Genomic DNA, 25,851 nt, shown 5'->3' on the forward strand with positions numbered 1-25,851 from the left:
TTCAGCTTCATGATGTAATGTAATTTCAAAAATGATCTCTTGGACCAGAGCTGTTGCTTGATCTCCACATATGCTATGCAATACATGCTTACGTAACTATACACTGCGCATCCGGCCAGCCAACTCACATGACACAGCACAGACCATCCGTCCCCATCCCGACCACAAAACTCGCGCGGCATGAAAACTTCTTTCCTTTTTCTTTTCTTCTTTTTCTCTCTTCATGAACAACGCAAATAACAACATTCTCTCAAAAGCGTTCCTACGAGGATTATCCTCTTCCACAGAAGAGATAGGCCTATGAAGTACGGAAATCGTCATATTGAATGGAGAGGGATTGTGGGAAACCGCAAAGTGTCGATCTTGGGTGCAGTGTCTGACTTGATCTCGTCTAATGGCGAGCTCGGTGGAAGGGACTGCAATGATTGGCTCTACAGCCTTTGTAGAATAATGAAGATGTGTATGGTGTATGGTGACCATCTATGTGTGGTCGAAGTGGCCGATGACTCGGCACCTAGAGTAGTTGGAAATGTCGCCATTGACATCGTAAGATCATACCCAAAAGCTTGACCTCCAAACCTAAAAGGGCTTGGTGATCAGGATCATTTTCATTATCCTATCATGAAGCTATTCTATGCCGAGAGACCTATCTATCGAGGGTAACCTGTGAAACGAAGCTACCTGGAGCCGATCAACCCAAAACTAAGCGACCTAAAAATGAACAAGAAATGAGGAAAAATCGAAGGACGTTAACAGGGACTCCACTAATTGAGCCTATCTCTGCCTGTACCTCCGATGGCAAGTTGCCGGCCGACGTTGCCAAAGCAGACGCAGGCGCAGAAAAGAACACTTGAGAGCCATATCCGGATCGCAACAGCCTCCTGAGTGAGGCCCGTCACCAGTCCGTATTCCAGGACAGTGCCATTCAGCAGAGGAATGGCAGTCGCAGGAGTATCTGCGGGAGTTGGGACCAACTCTGGCTTGAGCCCCAGCACCACACCTGTCCCGGCTAGTCCCACCACGGTCGACAAGATGAAACCTGCCTTTGTGCGGTCAATGAGATACCACAGCACAGGGTTGACAAGAGCAAGAGTGGCAGACGCCTGAGTTGTTGATTCCCAGGGAAGTCTCCTCTGTGCAGCAGAGCCGAGTCAGCGTTACAAGCCTTTAGGTAGATAGATGCGAGTGATCAGAAAAGCAAAAGAATTGAGATAACTTCCTTACCAGAGCAAACGCAATTCCAACAAAGGCCCCAACGCTCCGAGCCACTGTAACCCAAGCTGGAGTACGATCTTCGCTGGGACGATGGCTCCCCTGCCCTTTGACGACCCGGGAACGATCCGTATCCCACTCCCCAGCAAAGGAATCCAGCCAGGGAAGCACATTTCCCAGAGCCACTCCAGCCAGACCCCACAAACCCAGGTATTGCCAAGAGTCGTAGGCGCGAATATTCTCCAACTTCACTGGCGTGATCCAGTGATTCTCATGTAAATGGACTGTGATAACTCCGTAGGCCACACCGAACCCAAAGAGAAGCACACTTCGGAACACCTGAGGCAGAATCACTCCACGCAATAGCCCATGACTGAGGCGCGATCGAGTTCTCTGCAGTGAACGGCGACTTGGCGTCTCAGGAGACGTTTTAATGCTTGGTGGATTCTCCGAGATAGGTGTTTGTACCTCCGTGCCCCAGGGGCTCGACTCGTCTCGGGCGCCTTCGAATGCGGTCGGAGAATAAATGCCATAAAGCGTAGACGACGTCAGGTTCATGATGGAAGCATTGCGGCTTACGCTGGTCGAACCGGCTTCCTTGGGGTTGAGCAGATCAGAATTGGCGGGTTCGGCAGGAGTAGGAGATTCGGACGATTCGTTCGAAGCAGGCGTAAGGTCGAACACTCGCCGCGGACGAGGATGAAGGATGGTGGGTTTATCAGACATAATGGGTGATCTGCTGAATAAGGAAGGATATGGTATGTTTCGCAGCGGGGACAGAAGCAAACGATCTGGTAGTTGCGGTCCCCCAAATACAAATATGAGTTCGATACGGTATCGGAAGGTGAAGTGAAGGTTACAACCGAGGATCCTCCGGGTTTATATCGTCGAAAATAAACCAAGGCTAGGATGATGAATGATCGAATGGCCCCTGTAAGTAAATGTGATCTCTGTAGTAGAGAAAATAGCCAGCCTGATGGTGGCAAGGTACTGGGTGGGGAGACACCCTGGAAAAAAGGAGGAGAAAGAGGTCAAGGACCTGTCAGGTGTGCAGCGACAACACTGGAAGCTGCTCTAGCTGTCCGGAGTACTTCTGTAGCAATGACAGCGCAGTCGTCAACCTAGCGGAGGTTTGAAACTCTGAGGAGATGAGATGAGGGAAGGCGACAGAAGCCGACTCGTTCAAGAGCTGGAGTGGAGCACACTTGCAGGTGGAAGTCGGCGGCAAGATCCCCTATGATCGACGGATTTCTGGGGCGCACAAACGACGGATGGAGGACGAGTATAATACAGTTTCGGTTGCAATTCTATAAAAAGCAAATATGACACGTTTACAAGTGTAACCCGATACAAGGATAATCACAAAGACAGATGCAATAGTGAGTGTGGATGTTTATCTTGTGAGGAGATCATTTTAATTGAGGTTGGACAGGGGGACGACGACGGAGGCGGCGGTAGCGTTCACATGTCAATAATGACCATTGTTGAGTCAATCGAGACATGATCGTATGGTCATTTCCCAACCATTCAGGGTTCCCCTCCACAAAGTCTTTATTTCATATGTGTCCGGGACTCCGTGCAGAGGTACATACTGTAGTAACTGGTATAGATAACGATACATGGTTCGACTCTACAGCTCCAAGGCTGCACTGCAGCAGCAGCCACCTCTCCACTTGATTTGCACCACAGCCCTTGGACTGCCCAATAACGACATTCGACCGGTTCTGGAACGTCTCTCTAATATCCATTTACCTCCGACGCTGGATTTATCGGACTTATCGGTTGCGGTTGTTCGACATCTCTTCATCATGAACTTGACATTGATGACAGTAGAAGACAATGTAGCACATGTAGCATATGTAGCGGAACTGAGTCGTGAGTAAATGTTTGTTCTGAACACTCATAATCATGTGGCTACCGCAGTCTGCTATGGTAACAAGATCGACACGGTCACATGGGCAAGGGCACATTAAGAATTTTGGAAGAGGGCAATGAGGAAGACAAAGTAAGAAACAGAGTGCTAGAATATGAAACGTCTAGTGTGACTTGTAAGAAAGAGCATTCCAAGACGGAACCAAATCATGAAAGCGGTGCGTCTACTAGACTTTGCCATCGTCTAGGACAGCGGTAGTATCACCAGCAACAGAAGAGGTCTCGCTGGCAGCGTATCCATTTCCGCCTTCGAAAGTCGAGGAGTTTTCGTCCACATCGACTCCACCATCTCCGTCGTCGAGATCCTCCTCATCGTCAACTTCGTCGTCAGATGATAACGCTTCGGCGTCGTCATCCGCATCACCACCCATGAAACTATCCTCGTAACCAGGCTCTGCTGGGCGCGAAGATCGATCGTCGCGATCCGCAGCGTCATCTTCATCCCCGCTTCCTTCACCTAGCAGTTCGCGATCCAGGTCGTCGAGACCTTCGCCGTCGAGATCGGCGTCCTCATCGGCTAGACGAATGGAAGGAGGCAACGGTGAGAGCTCCTGGTCTTGCGAAGGAACATCGAGATCATCCTTGCCTGCCACACCTGAAGACGCCCCGCCAGCAGCGCGGCTAGGGCGACTTCGGCTGCTCTTGGAGCGGGAGGATGAAGCAGTTTGCCCCTTGGAGGCCTCGCCGCCGGCCGCAGCACCAGCAGCGCCGGCCTCTGCTTCGGCGAGCTTTCGCCTGGCATTGCGCGCAGCGCGGGCTCTGCTACGAGCGGACATCGAGGTTCGCCCACTCAGGTCAAGGGCATCCATGGCATAGCCGTTCTGCCTGGCTTTCTGGCGCTCCTCTCTCTCTTTCTTGCGGTCTCTCTTCGGACCATTCGCGTTTTCATAATCCCAGCGGTCAAGCCTTCTGGCGGCCTTACGAACCACAGATAAAAAGTAGCCAGCAGACTCTCCAAAGTCTTCTTCTTCCTCGTGGTGAGGGATCAAGCCACCTTTGCCCCATGAGGCCTCCTCGTCCTCAGTGTCGTAACCTTCCGGAAGAGATTGCAACAAGCGACCGTAGCGTGCGAACGGGACTTCGCTTTCTCTCTTCGCTCGTAAAATCCGGTAAGCCTCGTTTTTACGCTTGGCCAGGAGGTAATCGATACGCTGGCGCCGATTCTGTTCGACAGCCAATTGGTGCTGGGTAAGTGGTCGTGGGCGGCGAGCTGAGGAAGGCTGACCAATAGTGGATTCGGTCACGAATCTATTCAGAATCGGATGACCTGATCCTGGAGGGGCCGGCGAGGACGCGTCGGGGGTCTGCTCCATCTTAGTCTTCAAAATCAGTCGCTGCTGACCAACCGAGCGGTTGAGAGACGACTCCCGCTTCGGTCGTTTGGACTCAGAACGCGATGATTGAGTAGGCGTCAGATAGCCTTCATCTTGATCCGCTGGACGCTTGGAAGGTGGCCGCATAGAACTGGTTCCATTATAATCTTCGTCTATTCATAGACAATCTTGGTCAACGCATGATTACACATGTAGGATCATTGAAATAAGAACTCACACGGAGGACCTTCTCCCGCGACCACCTTGTCGCTGTTTGAGGGGTCAAACGGAGCTAGAAAAGCGGTTAGCCTAAGACTTCAAGGTCGCGAAGGGAGATGGTCGGAATTACCCTTTCGTGGACGCTTTGGCGGCCTGGGCAATGGCTCGTCCTCTTCCAGAATGCCTATGACAACATCAGCACATGCACGTAAGGCCGGAAATGAGTTGACATTGCATATAAGCTTACGTTTACGCTCCAAGCGTTTTGTTTCACCGTATTCGATTTCCGAGGGCGTATCCACGTTTTCCTCGTTTGCCTGCTCTTCCGTGAGGCTCTCGAAGCTAGGCACCTTGATTGGCAAGCCCTCGGCTCCTTCACCATCCTGGCCCGGGCCGAATGGGTTGTTGAGGGCGGCTTCGCGCGAGTAATCACTCTCTAAATACCACCACATAAGCCATAAGAAAGCCCTCGCACGGCTCTTACTGCTGAGCGTGGATCTCATGACCAAGTCGAAGAAATCACGGGGAGGGAAGAAGTGCAACTCGGACACCTTGGGTGCGTATTGTGCGAGGACAAAGATGAGGTGCACCGGATTAGTCCGAGGGATGGGATGGCGTTTGATCTTCTCGAGCGTATTCGGCTGGTCAACATCCTCCGATGCACCCTTGAGGATGGATTTGAGACGAGGAGCATCCTGAAGCTGCTTGTATGCGTTGGGGTCCTGGTGTGCCTGCAAGGAAGGAATGGAGTGATAAGTACGTAGTTGAGCGCGCATTTCTGGGAAAACTAGATTTGTCTTCAAGTCAGTCTCGAGATGCAACTGCACAAGTTACGGGAGGGTTTAGGGAGGAATGAGACCGCGAAGCGGGCTGAGTGAAGCGACAAAGAGAAGGGCAAAACCGTACAGTTCAAAGTGGTATTCATCCTCCCAAAGTTAACAAGCAGACAAACCATCGCCATGTTGATGGCGGCTTGCTTATCGCTCTGCAGTTTGTCCTTGAGAATCTTGCTCGTCTTACTGCTCCTCGCCATCGCATCGATGTAAATATCCGCAAAATCCAAGTTCTTCTTGCCATCGGACCATCGAGTGAAGACCGGGGTCTTGTCCTCGAAGACAAGTTTGAGAAATTGGTACTGGATGTCCTTGCGCCAGAGCGGCATGCCATCTTCCTTTTTCAGATGCCTGATTTTGTTTCCCGAGTAGACGGAGCCAATGGTGCCATTCGCCTGACGCCTGATGCCGACCGTCGCGCTGACCGTACTGTGCGAGGGCTGCTCGTCCTGGGTTTCGGACTGCGCAAACGACTCGTCTGCGACGTTGCTTTCGACGTCGGCCATCTTCGAAGGGACCCGTCAATGCAGCAATTTCTCGAGAGGTAGGTTATTATCAATGGAGAAATTATCCACTGTCGCGAACGGTCAGAAGTGGTGGATTTGTTGATTCGTGCCCCAGGGGGGGGCCTCACACGCTGTCAGACTTCGGTTATCGAGGACCGCGAAGCGTGTAGCTATTTTAAGGGGAGGAAATGATGCCACAAGTTTATAGCTAGAACCAATGAAGAATGAGAGAAACTCCAGAGGGCTGGAGATGAAAAAATGAAGATGAGGGCGGGATGCGACGATAATAAATATAATCGAAGATGGATTCTGGTGTTGGATGAAGAGAAAAGAAAGTGGTTCGAGCAAACGCAAAAGGAGCGTTGTGGGTGTTCTGGTGCCGATATTTTGGTCTTTCTGGCTTCCTTCCGGGATCGTTTTGCCTTGCCGCAGCTTTGGTATACAGAGTCATAGTTCTACTAGGTTGGTATTGTTCTTTAATCATTCCGTCTTCCCCTATTATTACCTCACAATGAGATGTATTTGATATAACGCCCTGATCGTAGTAATTGATGTTATTCAATTCAATAATTAGAATATCTGATTAAAATTACTCACTGCGGATTTCGCTATTCCTCTAGAATCAATGCGAACATGCTCCTCAGTATAGATATGAGGCCCCCGGATTATGTAAGGACTGAGTGAATACGGTCCTGAGACATACCTACTCCGGATATGTGAAGTTTGACCCCTTTTGTTACAGAAACACAACATTTTAGACACATATATGCTAATTCTGGTGTTGAGGGAGGAAGAGGAGGCTGGGAGTTTACAGTCAATGATGTTATTATTCCGTGCACTGAGGTCAGTCCTTGCAAACCACTAGGTATACCTAAAGAGGGAATAACGCCCACATTCCATCCACGCAGTAGAAAGGACTTGTCACTGCTCATCACCATCAAGTCCAATCGAGTAAAATTACTGAAACATTAACACAAATATGCGATCGTCGCGTAGAAGCTACAATGACACAGACAAAATAGAACTTTTTAATTGATAATAAAGGTAGCTCTCTTCTCTCGAGACAAAGGGTCTCCGTGAGCTACGCCGTGCCGTTAGAAGGCCTAAAGCCCCAAGCTGCTTCTGACTGTAAACGATGATGCCTCCGAACCAGCATGAACATCAATGCGCCAGAAACCACAGCTTTACCCCCTCCGAGGATCCGAGTAATGAAACACAAAAAGACTCCCATTCAAATGTCAAGCCTCCACGGACCCCACTGCAGAGAATATTTTGTGGACACAGCAGCTCAAGTCAACGCCATACACAATGCAAATAATCCCATCTATATCACTCGCATCGAGTAATTTATGCACCGCGGTAAAAGAAAAAGGGAAGCACACACAAGGAAAAAAGGCCCGCGAACACGATTGCCGCGTGCACTCGCCTCTTTCATGCGGTGTAGATGCGCAGACCCGGAATAACCGTTCAGAGTCGATGGAAAGTAATGACACAGCTCGGAGAAGAAAGCGTCGAATTCCACAAAAACAGGAATAACGCATGCAGGTGCGAGTAAGAATTCGAGGGAAAAGACGAAAGACACAAAACAGGCCCGCCTTAAGATACCGAAACCGTAGAGATCTATGTTGCAAGACACAGTCGATGCAGCTGCAATAGCACCGAGCATATGAAAACCATAAAAAGTACTTTTCTGAAGACGAAAAGCCGGCACTCCCGCTCGGCGTGCATCGTTCAAGCGTGCCTCCACATGGACGCTTGAAAAACAGGTAAGGGTATCTGAAAAAGACGGTCGTAGCAGGAAATTCAACGCGATCTATGATAATCATGCAATGCCGATCAAGGCGCTTCTATCCATACCGACTGTATGGTTCCGCGCAGCGAGATGGAGATATCGGACCGCATCGAACGTCCCATGTCTAAGGCGGAAAAGGCGAACGGAAATAGCAATCGCGAAATGCTCAGCAGATAAAAAAAAAAAAGAAAAACACCCACAGACCCAAATGGAGGAATCAGATAACACAGGAAATTGTAAAAGAGGAAGTCGTGGCGGTCGTGACAAAGCCAGTCCCGATAGAAAGGTGAGAAAAGGAAGGACGAAGAGAGGTGCTTCAGGACTCGTTTCCGATCGTAACCATCAGATGAAAGGCATGAGAGAAGACGAGCCATTCAGACCCAACGGCCTCGCCAGGGACCACAACCTCCTAGGCAATTTACCACCAGGAAGAGGGTCCAGTTGGCCCCGAGGGGTTTCCGTAGCTGCCGCCGCCATAACCACCACCGTAGCCACCACCGTAGGCAGGGGGAGCACCGTAGCCGCCAGCGCCGCCGCCATAGCTGCTGCCACTGGGAGCACCGTAGCTGCCGCCAAAGGAGGGAGCACCACCGCCTACGTTACCACCCACACGACGCACATCGCGAGAGGCATTGCCACCACGACCACGGCCTCCACGGCCTCCGCGTCCACCATATCCACTGCCTTCGCGAGCAATGCTCTCTAGGAAGGAAGGAACTTCTTGATGAGCCTCCTTGAGAAGGTCAATCAGCTCCCGGACAACACCGCGGTTGCCGCGGTTGAAGAACGCAGTGGCGATACCAGTGTTACCCGCACGACCGGTACGACCAATGCGGTGAACGTAGTCATCAATATCGGTGGGGAGATCATAGTTAATGACGTGGGTGACATTTGGAATATCAAGACCACGAGCAGCGACAGCAGTAGCAACCAGAATAGGGCAACGTCCGGAGCGGAACATCTCCAGAGCACGCTCACGTTCACGCTGAGTGCGGTCACCGTGGATAGCAGTTGCAGGGAAGCGCTGGTTCAGCAGGAAGTCGGACAGAGCATCCGCCATACGCTTGGTCTCCACGAAGATGAGAGTGAGACCGCTCGTGCCATGAGTGTGAAGGATATCAAGAAGGACGGAACGCTTGTCGTTGTCCTCGACATACTCAACCTTCTGAGTGATGTTCTCAGAGGTAGAGCCGACACGACCAACAGAGAGGAAAACGTAATCCTTCAGGAAGTCCCGGGCAAGCATCTGAATATCGCGAGGGAAAGTGGCCGAGAACATCAGAGTTTGGCGGTCATTGACGCCAGGCATGTCTTCGCCCTCTACGATGCGGCGAATCTGAGGCTCGAAACCCATGTCCAACATACGATCAGCCTCATCGAGAACCAGGTACTTGATGTTAACCAGAGAGATGCGGCCACGCTCGATCAGGTCAACCAGACGACCGGGGGTAGCGACCAGGAGATCGCAGCCACGCTCGATCTGACGGAGCTGAGAGCCAATATCGGCACCACCGTAGACGACACAGGGGCGAACCCAAGAGCGGTAAGCGAATTTGCGGGCTTCGTCAAAGATCTGAGAAACGAGCTCACGAGTGGGAGCGAGGATCAGGGAAGTAGGGTACGCCTTGCGTTGACGGCCGTAGCCGAACTGACCCGAGGCCTGAGCAGGTACGGCGGAAGGACCTGTCTGGAAAGCCTGGGAGAGAATGGGGAACAGGAAACCACCAGTCTTTCCGGAACCAGTCTGAGCGCAGGCCATGAGATCGCGACCACTCATCACGATGGGAATGGAGTACTTCTGGACGGGAGTAGGGGTCTGGTAGTGAGCGAGCTTAATGTTGGAAATCAGGTGGTCATCCAGCGGAGGGTTCGTGAAGGCATTGACGGGCTCGGGGACGTCGTGACCAGATGCTTCGACGGGGATGTCGTCGTAGTTGGCGAAGTTAATACCAGTGCTCTGCTTGGTGGGATCGTTGGGAACACCGAAAAGCTCACGCTCCAGGCGGGCGTTTGCGGGACCGGGGATGTGCTTGCCATCGCGCCACTGGCCGTCTCCAGAGCCTTTGGCAGAACCGCCTTGAGAGCCGCCGTAGGAGCCTCCGTGTCCTGGGTGTCCGTAAGCATGTGGATCAAAGGGCCGACGTTGGGCTTCCGTGGGAGTCCAGCTGTTGTTACCATTGGGGACATTGGGACCACGAGGGCTGAAATCAGAGGCGTTGGCATTAGCCCAGTTGCCACCGCGAGGACCGCTTCTGTAAGAAGTATGCCAGTCAGCCAAAATGAACACTGACAAGGAACTTGTGAAGACTTGAGACTTGAGAATGGAAAAAAAAAATTACATACTTTGGGCCAGTCCAAGCACCAGCAGCAGGACCGGGAGGAGGAGCAGCAACGGCACCGTCGACGTTGGCGCCCATGGTGCGCTGACGGAGATGGGGAGGGATGTAGGCAGCGCGGCCGTTGGAAGGGTTAGGACCAGCAGGCGCATGCTGGGATTCGGTAAGGGTCAGATTTCCCATCTTCAAGCTGTCGGCCATGATTGCGGTAATTTTGAGACTGTATCAGATAAATGAGCAAGCCGGTTCACCAGTTCAATGTTGAGACTCGTCGAAATAATCTGTTTCTGTTGACTCTTGAGGATGCGGTTGTGAACGTACAATCGAAGGTTTGCTTAGTATTCTTTTAGCTCGAGAACGTGACACAGACAATCTATTCAGAGATTATCTGATGTAAGGAAGGCTTGAGATTCTTTTCGAAATCAAGAATCTGTACAAGATGAGAGAGAGGAGAGAAACGTCAAACAAAATCGTGTCTCTCTATCGTCGAGTGGCGACGTAGCAAAGGTCTCAAGCAGAGAAGTAACACAAGTTGGAAACTGAGAAGACCTGAAAGGAGGAAAAAAAACTGAAAACAGTGTTCTCCCAGATCTAACCCTCTATCAAATCTTGCAAAAGAAAGGAAAAAGGGAGGAAGAGAAAGACAGTATTATGTGGAGAGAGGTTTGGGGAAAGAAAGAAGGAGGAAGATGGAAATTTAGATTAAGTAGTAGCCGATAGATGGGAGGGGCGAAGAGTGGAAGAGGTGGAAGGGTTTTGTGGGAAGGACGAGAATCAGCGAAAAGAACTTTTTAAGAAAATGGAAATACTGACACCGGGAGGCGAAAAAAAAGAAAAAAAAGTTCAAAAAACGTCGAGTTAAAAAAAAGGGCAAAAAGGAGAGGAAAGGGTCTGACTGGATATCCAGATAACCATACAGGCTGGGCCCAGTCTTTCCCTCTCTAGTGAAATTTCACCTTTTTTGTGTCTTAAAGTGTCCTACAACACCTATCTTACAACTGTTGAATTAAATAGGACCAAAAATCAGTTATAATGATGAGCATCATGAATGCCTTTGATTCAAATAACCACTAGGTACATAGGTAGATCCTTCATGTGCTTCAATATCATTGATGGCAAATTTTGCAATGATTACGAAGCGCATGTGTCTTCTCTGGGTCAGGTTCCCACACCTTAAAGCAAGGAAGGTAGAACTCTGTAACTTTGTATTTGTGGAACCAGCTGAAAGGCTCAATGACTCCAAATTCACGTACAGTTACATACATCTACAGACTACTATCTACCTAGAGAGAGTAGACTCATATGTACTTGGATACTATGAGGTTATCAACATCGACTTAGTATCTCAAGCGATTGACTCTTGCGGCACTCAATAGTATCATCCGGGCAACAAAAAGCAATGTGGTTTATTTCGCCAAGTTTTGTATAGTCTGAGTCAACTGAGCATCTTATTTCTCTTGTCAGTCTGCCAGCTAAGACAAGTGTTACGCTTGATTTAATTTTCAACAACTACCTCCTAATACTAAGAGATAGCAAGGTACTCTGTGCGTGTCAACCAACCCCGAATGACATACTCCAGATTGCCACTGCTATGACTCTATGCCTGGCTCATCCGATGGACATTTGCCACCACCTACTGGCGGCATTCCGGACTGTATCATAGCAGGTCAATTGTACCCCACAGCGTCAATCGAGCGTAAATATCTCGTTTTGAAATATGTATTTCATTTATGGTTCTATATAAACTGCTAAGGTCTAGCACTAACAATGTTGACTAGACCTCACTCTTCTCATTGAACTGCTTTGCCTTCTTCTTGCTGATCTTCACCGCGATGACAACCATAGCGACGAAGATGGAAAGGAAGGCAAAGTTGCGAAGAGAATAAGGTGAAGATTCGGGCAGAGTTGATACTTCTGACAGTTCTCCATCGTAGAGCCCATCAGCTGGTTCTTGTTCTGAGCGTCATCCAACCATCAGCATATTTAATTGCATATCAAAGCAGCAAGGACTGACCAGGAACAGGTCTACAGCTCCTCGTGGCTACCTTTGGTGGATTCATCCTTGATCTCCCCACTCTTGACGATCTTGACGGTCTGCTCAGGCTTGTCGCCAGGACCCTTGGGCACATTCTCGATCTGTGCCACGATTTCGAAGCCCTCAAGGACCTCACCGAAAACAACATGGCGGCCATCCAGCCATCTATCAGTACATGAGATATCAGTACGCTTCCCGTATAGATCGGCAAGAAAATCACGAAAAATAAACTCACGGAGTAGGAACGGTGGTAATGAAGAACTGAGAGCCGTTGGTATCCTTGCCAGCGTTTGCCATGCCTGATATAGTTAGAAAACGGTTACAGTCAAGTCAATGGCTCATGGAGAGTCGTACTCAGAAGGCCCTTGCGGGTGTGCCTAAGCTTGAAGTTCTCATCCTGGAATTTCTCGCCGTAGATCGACTTTCCACCCCTACCTACAAGTCAAATGCTGTCAGCACATGCGCTATTACCAATTTGATATGCAGAACTTACCATCACCACTGGTGAAGTCACCGCCCTGGATCATGAAGTCCTTGATCACACGGTGGAAGGTAGAGCCCTCATAACCGAAGCCCTTCTCACCGGTAGCGAGAGCGCTGTGTTACGTTTAGTAGGGTTGACAACATATTCAATTGATTGAAGAATCGTACCGGAAGTTCTCAGCTGTCTGAACTCAGGCCCTTCCATTAGTGTCCAGTCCGGGCCAAGAAGCAGTGCTGCAGAACGGGGCGATGCCTACCTTAGGAACAGTCTTGCCGTACAATCCAAGCACAATTCTTCCTAAAGGCTTGTCTCCATGCTCAATGTCGAAGAAAACCTAGGCAACCAATCGTTAGATGCGCGTATCAATAGGCAGGAACTTGCTTACCTTGCTTGTGATCTTTGGGCCTCGTGGCTCCTTGGTCTCCTCGGCATGGACCAGAGCGAGTCCAACCGCGAAAACCAGGAAGAAGGACAAAAGAAGACCTTTGAAATTCATAGTTGCTCACAATTGCCGGGAAGAGTAAATTTCAGGCAAAGACTGTGAGAAAGCTGTGAGATAGATTGAGATTGAACGAGGTCAAGGCCAGCTTGCAGTTATCCACAACGTGCGGAGATGCCAAGACACCTGTAATGAACAAGCCGTGTACTTTTCAAATGACCTTGCTGTAAATCTGCTGCAGTGTGGAGCAGAACATACGAAGTGTATATAGCGAGACCAAGAGTTTGATTCAAACCTCGGTAATTTTCAATGAATTTGCAAAGTCGCCTCGGAGAAATGTTTTTGCAGCCTAATTTCTTCCGCTTCCCAGTCATCAACGCCATCAATGATAGCAATCCAGCGCAATTGGAAGAGGAATCGGTCCTAGGAACTGCAGATTCCGGCTAGTTAACCAAGATGGTATTGCCCAAATTATTTTCACCGCAATTATGCATGCTCACCGTAATCTAGGTCTTCATTCTGGGTGTGAATTTCCCTGAGCGGAATCTCGTCAAGGCAAGCGCATCTCTATCCCTAAGACTCAAACCCGGCGACCAAACCTCTGTTTGTTCATAGAGACTTAACGCGATTCTGACGCTTAACATAGAAATCCCTCGAGACGTTCTTCGGCGTTGGTCCCCTGGTTTCTGCACGCCTCCTTGCCCGCTTCCACATCCACCCCACCTGCAAGGTTGGCGAGCTTGCGAACAAGCAGGTTCTGGACCTCACAGCTGCTTTATCCGACATGAAGATTGAGAATGATCTTCGCAGACAGATTCTTGATGATATCAAGCGGTTGAAGGAGTCGGGTTCGTACCGGGGTAGACGCCATGCGTTGGGATTACCGGTTCGGGGACAGAGAACAAGGACACAGGTGGGTTATCCTTCTACATTTGCGCATTCGGGTGACAGGCTTGCATCGTGTTATGATTTGGAAAAAGAGAAGGCAGTGCATGCTGACAAGACCCACAGATTTCGACCGCTGTCAAGCTCAACCGTATGGAAAGAAGGCTGTGACTTTGATATGATGGCTGCTGTACTTCAAGGCATGGAAATGGCGTTATGCTCGTTGGCTCTTATGTACTTTTGAAATTTCTATATCCATGTATCATATTATAGGCAGGAGAATGCGAAGCTAAAAGCAGATCAGATCTCCTCTTCGTTACGTGCTCTTTCATCTCTACAAAACAAATCTGATGCTGTCCAAATCAGTCATAAAATCTTGCTTGTATATTTGAACGAGACAAAAATAACTCCAACTTTTCGTACTCCACTAAAAAACCAAAAGAATATGTGCGATACATATCATGCCGACAAAACGCCTTCGCCCCGGTTGATCTGAATCCTCTTATCCTCTCCGGCGCTAACAATGCCGACTGTCTTGTCCCAGCAAACACTGAAGACCTTGATACCCTCCCCTCCGACGCGCTTAGTGTCAGACTTTCCTTGCTCCTCCAGACTCTTCCGCGAGATGGAGTAGACGCTCTCGCCAACGACACCGTCTTTATCGGTCTTCGTGGCACGGATATCCCAGATGCGACATGTGCCGTCGTGGCTTCCACTGATCAAACCATATGTACTGTGAGGGTCGCGAGCCAAGGAGACGACGGCGTTCGTGTGACCCCGCAATGTCATGGCGGAGATTGTCGTCGCTGATGTGCGGGGGTCAATGAGAGTAATGTGGCGCGCGGATGTTCCCGCAGCGAGCAGGTTGAGCTCCGGAAGATGTTCAAGGGAAAGCAGCGAGTGAGACGTCGTCCGAGTGTCCACCAGGGTAGTGGTGACGAGGTCCCATGTGCGCAGCGAGTGGTCCCAAGACGCCGAGTAACCAACCGTCGAGTCTTTCGCATCGAAGATAGCAGCCGATACGGGCGCGGTGTGCGATGACAAAAGTGCCAATGGCCCTCGCTGGGGAACAGTCACGGAAGAGTTCAGCTTTCTCCTCTTAGAGCTTCTCGAGGCGGCCGATGGCAGCAGGTCCTCTGGCGCGGCGGGGGCATCCGATTTCTTGGTCGACCAGAAGCCGACACTATGATCTGAGGAGGCAGAGAGTATACGGTTCGAGGGCGTATGTACGGCCACAGAGTTAATGCCAGACTTGTGACCGTACAGCTCAAGCTGGGGAGCTATTATGCCCGTAAACCCTCCTTCACCCTCAGAATACTTCCACAGACGGACTGTACGATCGAGGCCCGCCGATGCGATCTGGTTCGGAGTAACGAATTTGGCCGCTTTAATGGATGCCGTATGCCCCCCATCGGCGGCCGCTGGGGAAGTCGCGACAATCTGAGATGACATGTTCCACACTCGAAGCAAGCCGTCGTAGCTACCAGAAAGGATCTTCTCCTGGCCTTGAGAAATTGTTGCTGATGCCCAGCTGGCAGCGGGAGAGGTTGCAGAGAGCACATCAGTCGAGCTGACCCAGTCATCATGCTGGAAGGATGCGATGTGCAGCGGGGGAATCAATGCTCTGACATATTCAATCTCCAAAGTCGTCTCCGCAGAGATACCGTTGGCGGTCAGATATTCATCGATCGAAGTCCGCAGAAATGTACCGTTGATCAGAAACTCGAATGGGATCGGTTTGTCATTACCAAGGAGGTTGTTCACCAGTGTCGAAAGCGCATATCGTCGCAAATCTTGTAGTAGCAGACATGTCAGACCTGCGACAATTTATTCGAGTGACATTGGAAGGAGTTGACCTACTTGTAGGAACCAAGATTGGTCCAGCGTTATCTGGCAGCGCAATATCTTCTTGTTTGCTGGTGAGCTGCACGCGGACCTGTCGCTGGACAGCAGACGAGGTCACAGTAGCATCGAAATCTGAGCCGTCATTCATATCGAAACACTGGAGGGTAGCTATCCCAGAGGAGGCGTGTTTGAAAATTCTCGTCGATATCAGAATCTTGCTGCCGACGACAGTAGAGTGAAGGAAAAAATACGGCGACCGATGCGGCCACTTGCGCAGTGCGCGGGAGTTTCGCCGCTACCCCCAGTCTGCCAATTCGGAGAAAGCAGAGAAGACAGTCAACCATATCTACGTTAATCAAGGCTCTGTTGTGCTCTTTATTACAGTATGGAACTATATACAGCTGGTCGATTTGAGGATTTATCCCCGAGACTGTCGTCTAATATCTGCAATCGCCTTCCGTCGGTAATCACTCTCCGCAAAGAGAGCCTTGATCAGATCGACCACCTCATCTGCTGAAAATTCGAGCCGAAGCTCTCCTTCTGTCCAAAGAAACCTGATGTCGGCAAGAGAGCTTTCCAGTATATTTATCAGGTATTGGAACTTTAACCAGTTGCGCACGTACACCGCGGTCATTGGCACACGCTCAATACCTTCAGTTGGCCCTGGCATAAACAAGTCCTCCAATTGAGAGACCTGATTACAGAAAGACACCAGGCGTTGGGACTGAGCTTCCGAGATATCACCCAAATCCTCGATATCAATGATAATCTTGTTGATGACGGAGGCTACCAACGATCCAATCGATTGAAGAAGCGCAGAATGTGACAGGATTGGTTGCCATTCCTTGTAGACATCGCGGATTCTGTCAACAGTGGCGCTTATCGCATTTTCGCACTCCCCAAGGAACGGCTGTTCTGAACACTGACTGAATCCCTGGGCACCATCGAGCAAGTCGGTGACTATAGTGCGTTGAGTCTGCATCTCTTTACTATAAGCGAGCTTGCCGAACTTTTCAAGTGCTTCCAAATCCGAACTGAGACGCGAAAGCTTATGTTCTTCAACCATGGTCCGGAGCTGCTCGACGAGGTACAAACTGTCGTTATACAGGTACATTTGTCCAGCATTGAGTTTAAGACTGTAGAATGAAGGTGCCGTCGCCTTGAACATAGCCAGGATTAGCGTCGGAAGTGCAAGAAGACCAGCCGCAGAAGAGACAATACGCGTATGATTGTGTCTAAGTTGTTGTAAGTGCATGTACAGATCATAAGTCATTGTCAACTTACCCAGGCTGTGAGATGACCTCCACATCCCTGACCTGCTGTCGGACAATCGCCATAATGGAGTCGGGAATATCCGTGACAGTGTAGTGCTCTCTCAAGGTAACTTCCCGGGATGCATGATGCCCGATATCTCCTCCAATTACAGGAGTCGCCTTATCAGTCTCCTGGGGTGGTTGGTTTTCAACACGTTCACCTCCATCTTCGTCGTCACCCCAGCCCCATGCATCTGCATCATCATCGTCGGCGGATTCTGAGATATCGGCTTTGGTCTCCACTATACCCTCCTTAGCGTCGTCGTCAAGACCCCAAGCGGCAACATCATCGTCATCTTCTTGGGTACCCGAGGGGATTCCCTTGGACTCGTCACCATTGTCGTCATCCCAATTAGCGTCCCAATCATCTGAAGTGGCATTTTCCAACAGTACTTCATCTGCTTGAGATACTTCTTCCTTTTCAACCCTTTCTACTTGCATTGTCAACCCTTGACTCCCGGCAAGAACTTTACGGACTTGGTCGAGGGAGTCAGCTCGCCGCCTAGTAAGCCAGAGGCGGGGTGCTTGATTCACCCAAGACACAAGTTCTTCCTGCCCGTGCCATCCAAGTGTCTCGATTGTCTGAGCAAATTTCAACACACTTTCCAAGATAGCTTCAAAGTCAGTGAGGCCAGCAAGATCTGTGGGGACCGCAGATGAAAGCCAAGATGATATGATTCTGGATGACAGAGCTGGTATGAAAGTGTCGGAGAAGGAACCCGAAATGGACGAAGGCAGACATTGCTGGAGAAAACCTAAGACATCGGAGACACGATCGAGCAGCTGCGGGGCGGTGGTTGTGGCTGGTTCTGGCTGTACATGAATCGAGCCTTCTGCAACACGGATCAGACGACTATAGCCGTCCAGATTAGGAAGCAATATCGGGTCCACTATCGCTAACAGAAGATCCTTCTGCAGTCTGTCATTTGCTGGGACAAGTAGGTCCAATCGAGCCATGGCAGCTATTGTATCATCCAGCAGGGCACCTAATCGCCGTCAGATTAAATCATACACAAATTTCTCTAGATGCAACTTACAGTCATTTTTGGCGACCTCGAAGCTGCTGGCCTCTCTGTCAACCTTCAGGAGGTTGTTCCAGCGACACCGGAGATCCTCCGTAATCTGTTTTCTCAGTTCGGCGACATTCTGCACCAAAATGTGCTTTACGTTAGTGTTGGCGAAAAGACTATCCTTATGTACAGTGTCTTCCACCGCGTTCACCGTGTTAATGGCGGCCATGATACGGCCTTCTGCAAGGTCTGTCCGTCCTGCATTGAGTCGCTGGCAAAGTCCTTGTACCTCCTCAAGGGTCCTAGTCACGGCCTGGTTGAAAGCAATCTCTGTTTGAATCAATCGAACCTTCGCAGAGGCGTCTTCGACCTTCAGCTGCAAGGGCCTAGTGTTCTCGTGCTGCGCAACAATCTCACGCGCCGTAAGCCTGGATCGCTCAATATCTGCATGAAGCTGTTTGGCTTGCGAAATCCAACCGTCGGCATCAAAGTCATTCTCTCGACTCAATGAGTTTATTTCAGCCTTGTGGAAAGTAGAGATATTAGCATTTTGGGGACTGAACATTGCGATATTGAACACGTACTTCGACCTGCTCCCTTGCATTCGATATAAGCTCCAGTTCTGTAGCCAGAGCTGACGTAGGAAATACTGATGATACAACGTCTTCCGAGCCTGGAAAGGTGCCTTCTGTGACGAAATCCAGTACCGACTGGTAAATCTTCTGCTCCGACGCCTGTGGAGACATCTTTCGGGTCTCTAGTGTCTGAGCTTGTCCTGAAATATAGCCCAGAGGTAACCTCCGGCTCTGACTGGGCGATATACTGTCCGCAGCGCTTGATGATATACCCTGGGCAGGGAAAGCTATGAGCTTCAGTGCTGGTAGTAGCTGGAAGAAGCGACCTTGCTGTTCATAATAACAATCCCCGCCATGTGACTTCAGCGTCAGATTCACCGCCTTAGCTGGATAAGCTGAAGAAGTCTCACCACGAGCTGTACTCTACCTACATAAACTAACCGATGAAAATTTGATTGATTTGCTGATTGGCACTGAGGACATCTATTAATGCTGTAAATTGCTGAGCCTTCAGTCACTCGCGCCTGGTTGACGTCGTCTGTTGAGACACTTGTATGCTATTGGCATGGTTGATCTTAGGGAACGGGACCCAAACTCCACTCTCGGAGGATCCTCAAGTTCGGCGACAGCTGCAACTGTCTAGGATCCTAGCTCTTTTTTCACCTAAAACAGCAGTGTTAGCGCCGCTTACTCCGTCGTGTTGTCTCAGCTTTTCCAGCGAGGCCTGAGTCGGGCGTGTTCTACTCGATCTATGTGAGTACAGTACACTTGTTGTCTCTACCGAGCACAATTGGAGAATCAAAAGATTCTGTCCGGCGTTATATCGACGTCAACACCGCTTCGAAGCGTGTGCTATGCCATAGCGTCACAAGAGTCCACGTCCAACGTGTTATTTGCAGCATTATACAAGCCAGTCGCTCTTTTTCGTTGATATTTGCGTTTCTGTTATCTGGATGCCAGTCATGGAATGGGTGCAGCTCCCGTTTCTTTCATTGAACCAGTCATTCCTCTACTGTTTTCCGATGACAGATGTTGCTCATACTTTAAAAGGTCCTTCAATTACTGACTTTGTACTAGATTGTCTCAACGAGATTTGTTCAGCAGTATTTGGAGGATCGGAAACCGTAAAGAGTTTCCGTTCATGTCATACGGCATTATGTCATCCTCTAACCTGAAGACTCACTTTAAATTACTTCAGAGGTTCAAGCCTGACTACTCGCCGAGCGAGTTCATTCAATATGAATCCGAGAGAACCGGGATGAGAGTCGTGGTCATTGATCAGAAAGGGCCCAAGGTGACCGGGTACTTTGTCCTTGCCACAGAGATCGTGGATGATTCAGGAGCCCCGCACACTCTGGAGCATCTGTGTTTCATGGGATCGCGCAATTATAGATATAAGGGGTTCCTAGACAAGCTTGCTACGCGAGTGTATTCTAACACAAACGCCTGGACGGCCACAGATCACACAGCCTACACGCTGGATACCGCGGGCTGGGAGGGGTTTTCTCAGATCTTGCCTGTCTACCTGGAGCATGTGATTGCACCTACTCTGACAAATGAAGGCTGCTACACAGAAGTGCACCACATTGACGGTTCCGGTAACGACGCCGGAGTCGTATATTCGGAGATGCAAGGAGTGCAAAACAACGCCGCCGAGCTGATTGACTTGACGGCTCGACGCCTGATGTACCCACCTGGCGTAGGCTTTCGTTATGAGACCGGAGGCATGATGGAGCAGCTTCGTGTTCTCACTGCGGAGAGAATTCGTGCGTTTCATCGTGAGATGTACCAACCTCGTAACCTGTGTCTGATTATCACGGGTGAGGTGGACCATGACAATATGCTAGAAACGCTTGACAAATTCGAAGACACTATCCTGGATGTTATTCCAAGTCCTGATTCGCCATTCAGACGACCATGGGTAGATTCCAAGCAAGCTCCTCCGTTGGAGAAGTCGATTGTGAAGACTGTTGAATTCCCTGAGGAAGACGAATCTTTTGGTGAAATAGAAATCAGGTTTTTGGGTCCCGATTGCACTGATCCCGTACAAAGTGAGTCCCCGCGTCTTCATCCTTTTTGTGATCCATCGCTTACATGTACAAGCCGGTGCTCTTAACGTCGCACTTTTGTACCTGGCTGGGTCGTCGGCTTCACTTCTAGAGAATGTTCTTGTGGAAAAGGAACAACTTGCCAGTGCTGTCTACTATGCTACGGAAGATCATCCAAGTGTCGAAATCCGCTTCACTCTGACCAGTGTTGAAACCGCCAAACTCGCTCAGGTGGAAAAACGATTCTTCGAGGTCCTTGCTGACGCCATGAAGAAGGATTTGGATATGAAGTATCTGAAAGAATGCATCGACCGCCAAAAGCGGACTTGGAAGTTCTCTACTGAGAACTCTGCTTCTTCTTTGGCGGAGTATGTCATCTCTGACTTCCTCTTCGGAAAGAAGGATGGCTCAACGTTGCTGGACGTTGCAACCTTGCAAGAGTACGACGTTTTGGAGAAGTGGAGTGAAGATGAATGGCGTAATTTCATCAAGAAGTGGCTTTCGGATGCACCACATGTCACTATACTTGGCGTGCCATCAATGAAGATGTCCGAAACCTTGAAGAAAGAGGAAGAGGCCAGAGTCGCAGCTCAGAAGAAGCGACTCGGACCCGAGGGCCTGAAGGAATTGGCCGACAAACTGGAGAAGGCAAAGGCCGAAAATGATAAAGAGATTCCTAAAGAGATGCTGGAAAAGTTCAAAATTCCCGGTACTGAATCTATCCATTTCGTGGAGACAACGACGGCCCGATCCGGTGCTGCCTTGATAGCCGGCCGCGCGGATAACAAGACTCAGAAACTGGTGGATGCCGATGGCTCGGAGCTGCCACTATTCATCCATTTTGAACATATACCCAGTAGTTTCGTTCAGCTTTCACTTCTTATCTCGGCTCAGTCGGTGCCAGTCCACCTTCGTCCCCTTCTGTCTGTGTATACGGAGGCGTTCTTCACCCTGCCCGTCCAACGGGATGGAGAAACGATCAATTTCGAACAAGTTGTGGTAGAATTGGAAAGGGATACTGTTGGCTATTCGATGGAGGGTGCAAGAAGCCTGGGTAATTCGGAGATGTTGCGCATCTCTTTCCAGGTTGAAATTGAGAAGTATAGCAGTGCAATTGCCTGGCTTGAGGAGCTCTCCTGGAACTCAGTCTTTGATGTGGAGAGACTGCGCGCGATCAACAGTCGGCTCCTTGCTGACGTGCCCGACGCCAAGCGTAGTGGTGATGATATGCTGGCAGCTGTGCATGTCATGGTTCACTACGCGCCTGAATCCATCGTGCGGGCGCGGAGCACCTTGGTCAAGGCGCGGTATCTGAAACGGATCAAGCGACAATTGGCTGAGCAACCCGAGATTGTTGTTGCTCGCATGGAAGAGATCAGACAAGCTCTTTTCAAGTTTGAGAACGTGCGAGTTCTGGTCATCGCAGACATTGACAAGCTGCCCAATCCAGTTTCGTCCTGGAAGCCGTATGCTGAGCGACTCGGTGATGTGACCACTCTGGAGCCCGTCACTGTCCGCAGGGACTTGCTGAGCGAGGCCGGTCGCACCCCTGGTGGAAAGTCGTATGTCGTTCCGATGCCGACGGTTGACTCGTCCTTTGCCTACGCAACTGCTCGAGGTCTTGACTCGTACGATCACCCCAAGCTCCCCGCTCTTCTGGTTGCCATTGCGTATATGAATGCCGTGGAGGGTCCTCTCTGGGTTGCCGTCCGTGGCAAGGGCTTGGCATACGGTACAAACTTCGCCTATAATATCGACACCGGGTTTGTGAACTTCGATGTATATCGGTCACCAAATGCACACAAGGCATTCGAGTCCAGTAAACAGATTGTTGAGGACCACCTCTCTGGTGCAATCCCCTTTGACCCCTTAATGCTAGAGGGAGCTATCAGCAGCATTGTTGTCAGCTTCGCCAACGAGCAGTCGACCATCGCCAGTGCGGCGCAGGGCAGCTTCATTCGTCAGGTCATTCGCAATCTGCCCAGCGACTACAAGGAAAAGACGCTCAAACAGGTACGAGTCACTAGTGTCGAAGACGTCAAGGCAGCCTTGCGCGAAATCATCCTGCCGCTGTTCGCTCCGGACAAGGCGAACCTTGTTGTCACCTGTGCACCTGTCCTCGAAGAGGTAAGAGTTCCCCTGCATGCGTGGAATAATGCTTGTGAGCTACAGATACTTACTCTTTATATAGACAATCAAACAGGGCCTTGAAGCGGCTGGTTTCACTCCTGCGGTGCAGCCACTGAAGGACTTTGAAGATGACTATGGATTGAAAATTGATGGCGACGAAGACGAAGAATCCGACGACGAAGATGATGACGATGATGACGATGATGCATCCGAATCTGGCTCGGAAGATGAGGAAGAATCTGATGATAACGAGTGATGCGACTTATGATGACGTTGAGTGAGGCACTGTCCGAACGGATGTATACCTCACGACTTAGACAAGAGTTCTACTTTCACTGTTAGACCCCACGGGTGCTTCTCCTACCAGAAAAGCGTAAAGAGAGCAAACCTGGTATCATTCTTAAGCGACCTCGAACGGGACATTTGGACTTTTCGAGCCGTTTATACAGCAATCTAGATAGATAGTGTAGATTGGACGGAGAGGTCCTGATTCGCATGCAATTCACCATATATTAGCCCCGAGCCAGTAGCACAGTATTGGCTGCCTTAGTCGTCTCACTAGGCGCAAACTTGATCAAGCAGCTCCATACTGCCAGTTGTGATTGGAGCTGATGGTGCATTAAGCGCCGGGGTGTAGGATAGCTGCGCCGCACAGCATAACTAATTAATGATGACCATTAGATAACCAACAACCCCAACAATATACCCGATTACTTCGGTGTCATAGTTCTCTGAGATTGAGTACTTTCGTTGTATAGAAATCACTTCGAGTCAGTAGTCGGTTTGCGCTAAAAGCTTGATGCACTGTCACTGGCAGCAACGATGACATCGAGATGGCTATTATTTCGTCGCCAGGTCAATGCCAGCTTCATTTTTCTGGCATTGCTTTCGACGGTCCCCTCCGTCTCAGCGACGAATTGCTATACACCTGACGGAACGATATCGAACGATCGCCCATGCAACGCGTCAGCCTCGGCCAGTGTCTGCTGTACGCAGGGCTTCCTCTGCACTTCCAATCAACTCTGCCAGCCCGCAGGCTGGTGGGATGGCTCCGACGGCAATCCCCTCCAGTTCATCAGAGGGACCTGCACGGACAAGACGTGGGCTGCGCCTGAATGCCAGGGACACTGTGTTGCAGGTGAGCCTCGAGACACAACCCACTAATTGGCCGTGTTCACTCATTCGAACTCTTCCTGCAGATAATCCCTCTGGTGGGGAATGGGTGATGCGATGCGGCAATACCACCACCAACTACTGCTGCTCTGCAGATGACTGCTGTACCAAGGCTTCGTACTTGAAATTCACTCTGGACGAACCCACCATCACTGCGACGGCGGGTATAGAACCTACCTCGACCGCGAAAACTATGACAGAGTCCTCCAGTAAATCATCCGCGGCAATAACAACAACAAGCACGGGGACGTCGATCACGTCAACCCCCACCACGAGCGCGGGCTCAAATTCGAACGATATGCACAGTTCAAGTTCAGCCTCGACGACAAATGTTGCGATCGGCGTCGGTGTCGGTGTCGGGGTAGGCGTTGTCATCATAGGATGTCTGCTCGCGCTGTTTGTGCTGCGCTTGCGCCGGAAGAAGCGACTCGCAACGGAGCAGAACAATTCCTCCTTCTTGCCAGGGTCGCAGAAAGACGCCTTCGGCGTCTATCCTCCAGTGGCTCGAGCCCAGCAATATCCCTCTGAGCTAGACTCGCAGCAGCAGCGACACCCGGCTGTAGCGGAGCTGGACGGCGTCCACACGGGAATGCACGAGGTGCGGTGAGACTGAGATAGATGAGTGGTGTTTACATCTGCATGATTTGTCTCCGCGATTTTAGCATTTATACCCGAAGTACTTTTAGTATGTATATCAGAAGAATCTGCGCCCTGATGGAAATAAGAGTTTGCGCTATGCTGCTGCCTGATTGATCGTTTGCTTGTATATAAAAGATGTGAAGGTCTGAAGGCTTGTTTGGTCCAGATTCTGGCCCTAGAATGACGGACCATATGTGTAATAGACGCAAACCGAAGTGTAATGTAAGGAGCTGATATCTGTATGTATATAGTACACATGAAAAAAGCATCTTGTCCCGGCAAACACAAGATGCACACCAGCGATCCCATCGATCTGGATCACCAGAGTGATCGGAACAGCTATCCCGTTCTCTCAACCACGATGACCACAGGAATAATCCGGATAAGCCTGGAAAGAATCGAGACTGCATCATCTCAAATCAACCAAGACTCGACAACCATCCAGACAGAGCCCATGTCGATTCCCGTACAATTCTCTTGAAGACAATGACCACCGCAAAAAGCGAACTAATTACCAACTCAACGACTTCCGTCCCTTCGCTCTCCGGTGCTGGAGAACCTTCCTCCCTCCCCTCGACCGCAGCCGCGCAAGGAACCCATGACGACGTTTCTGCACTCTTCGCGAGGGATTGTAGGTAGCACGTCTACCGGCCAGCGACGCACTGGCGGAGAATGACCGAGTCTGCTGCGTCAGGCCGAATGACAACGAAGAGGCGGATGTGAGAGATGTGCGGAAAGAAGGGAGACTCTGTGTCAACGGGGTCGGTTGTGAACGGAGGGCGGAGGAAAAAGTGCGGAGTGGTGTTGATAAGGAGGTGGTGAGAGTCTGAGCCGGGAGTCTGTTGCTTTAATTGTTAACTTGGAGCCCTAGAGTGACATGATAGCCAGCAAAATGTCTTGAAAGTCGAGAGGATGCTTAGATCGTATGAGCAGGACGTACCTGAACGGCTGGGAGCGCATTGCAGTTCGCAGCGCGGAGGGCACGGCCCTACATTGGAAGCAGAGCATGTCGAAGTTTCACAAGAACTGAACAATTAAGTAGTTTGTGATCGGTTTCTGCCAGGAAGGTATTCAACGGACCGCTGAATATTGCGGAGACGGTGATGGTCGCCGAGTCTGAGGCTATCGGACA

The 25,851-nt window shown here is 50.3% G+C and overlaps 10 protein-coding genes across 10 annotated transcripts; 3 read left to right on the forward strand and 7 right to left on the reverse strand.

Annotated features, from left to right (window-relative positions):
• Positions 1-764: 764 nt before the first annotated feature.
• Aud_007595 (INSIG family protein) lies at positions 765-1,938 on the reverse strand (the record flags this gene model as incomplete). Its single annotated transcript, XM_043292484.1, has 2 exons — positions 765-1,133; positions 1,225-1,938. The coding sequence occupies 2 exons, from the start codon at positions 1,936-1,938 to the stop codon at positions 765-767; spliced, it is 1,083 nt and encodes a 360-aa protein (XP_043148419.1).
• Positions 1,939-3,311: 1,373 nt separating this feature from the next.
• Positions 3,312-6,015, reverse strand: Aud_007596 (putative INO80 chromatin remodeling complex (Ies1); the record flags this gene model as incomplete). The annotated part of the gene is made up of 5 exons (XM_043292485.1): positions 3,312-4,630; positions 4,696-4,749; positions 4,807-4,860; positions 4,924-5,407; positions 5,629-6,015. 5 exons carry the CDS (start codon positions 6,013-6,015, stop codon positions 3,312-3,314), a joined length of 2,298 nt encoding a protein of 765 aa, XP_043148420.1.
• Positions 6,016-8,225: 2,210 nt separating this feature from the next.
• Positions 8,226-10,344, reverse strand: Aud_007597 (DEAD/DEAH box helicase; the record flags this gene model as incomplete). The annotated part of the gene is made up of 2 exons (XM_043292486.1): positions 8,226-10,059; positions 10,151-10,344. The coding sequence occupies 2 exons, from the start codon at positions 10,342-10,344 to the stop codon at positions 8,226-8,228; spliced, it is 2,028 nt and encodes a 675-aa protein (XP_043148421.1).
• Positions 10,345-12,168: 1,824 nt separating this feature from the next.
• Aud_007598 (peptidyl-prolyl cis-trans isomerase B) lies at positions 12,169-13,158 on the reverse strand (the record flags this gene model as incomplete). The annotated part of the gene is made up of 7 exons (XM_043292487.1): positions 12,169-12,343; positions 12,414-12,477; positions 12,533-12,613; positions 12,672-12,775; positions 12,830-12,846; positions 12,919-12,996; positions 13,048-13,158. The coding sequence occupies 7 exons, from the start codon at positions 13,156-13,158 to the stop codon at positions 12,169-12,171; spliced, it is 630 nt and encodes a 209-aa protein (XP_043148422.1).
• A 399-nt stretch (positions 13,159-13,557) lies between these two features.
• On the forward strand, positions 13,558-14,157 carry Aud_007599 (mitochondrial 37S ribosomal protein uS13m; the record flags this gene model as incomplete). Its single annotated transcript, XM_043292488.1, has 4 exons — positions 13,558-13,560; positions 13,612-13,704; positions 13,748-14,014; positions 14,113-14,157. 4 exons carry the CDS (start codon positions 13,558-13,560, stop codon positions 14,155-14,157), a joined length of 408 nt encoding a protein of 135 aa, XP_043148423.1.
• Positions 14,158-14,445: 288 nt separating this feature from the next.
• Positions 14,446-15,979, reverse strand: Aud_007600 (WD repeat WDR12/YTM1 family ribosome biogenesis protein; the record flags this gene model as incomplete). Its single annotated transcript, XM_043292489.1, has 2 exons — positions 14,446-15,779; positions 15,847-15,979. The coding sequence occupies 2 exons, from the start codon at positions 15,977-15,979 to the stop codon at positions 14,446-14,448; spliced, it is 1,467 nt and encodes a 488-aa protein (XP_043148424.1).
• A 270-nt stretch (positions 15,980-16,249) lies between these two features.
• Positions 16,250-18,900, reverse strand: Aud_007601 (uncharacterized protein; the record flags this gene model as incomplete). Its single annotated transcript, XM_043292490.1, has 4 exons — positions 16,250-17,066; positions 17,116-18,130; positions 18,182-18,677; positions 18,739-18,900. 4 exons carry the CDS (start codon positions 18,898-18,900, stop codon positions 16,250-16,252), a joined length of 2,490 nt encoding a protein of 829 aa, XP_043148425.1.
• A 985-nt stretch (positions 18,901-19,885) lies between these two features.
• On the forward strand, positions 19,886-23,163 carry Aud_007602 (putative zinc metalloprotease; the record flags this gene model as incomplete). Its single annotated transcript, XM_043292491.1, has 3 exons — positions 19,886-20,780; positions 20,833-22,904; positions 22,969-23,163. The coding sequence occupies 3 exons, from the start codon at positions 19,886-19,888 to the stop codon at positions 23,161-23,163; spliced, it is 3,162 nt and encodes a 1,053-aa protein (XP_043148426.1).
• Positions 23,164-23,729: 566 nt separating this feature from the next.
• Positions 23,730-24,687, forward strand: Aud_007603 (uncharacterized protein; the record flags this gene model as incomplete). Its single annotated transcript, XM_043292492.1, has 2 exons — positions 23,730-24,045; positions 24,107-24,687. 2 exons carry the CDS (start codon positions 23,730-23,732, stop codon positions 24,685-24,687), a joined length of 897 nt encoding a protein of 298 aa, XP_043148427.1.
• Positions 24,688-25,230: 543 nt separating this feature from the next.
• On the reverse strand, positions 25,231-25,727 carry Aud_007604 (mitochondrial 54S ribosomal protein bL34m; the record flags this gene model as incomplete). The annotated part of the gene is made up of 2 exons (XM_043292493.1): positions 25,231-25,558; positions 25,660-25,727. The coding sequence occupies 2 exons, from the start codon at positions 25,725-25,727 to the stop codon at positions 25,231-25,233; spliced, it is 396 nt and encodes a 131-aa protein (XP_043148428.1).
• Positions 25,728-25,851: the final 124 nt, after the last annotated feature.

The sequence above is a fragment of the Aspergillus udagawae genome (genome assembly GCF_001078395.1).
Source record: "Aspergillus udagawae IFM 46973 DNA, scaffold_5, whole genome shotgun sequence".
NCBI lineage: Eukaryota > Fungi > Ascomycota > Eurotiomycetes > Eurotiales > Aspergillaceae > Aspergillus > Aspergillus udagawae.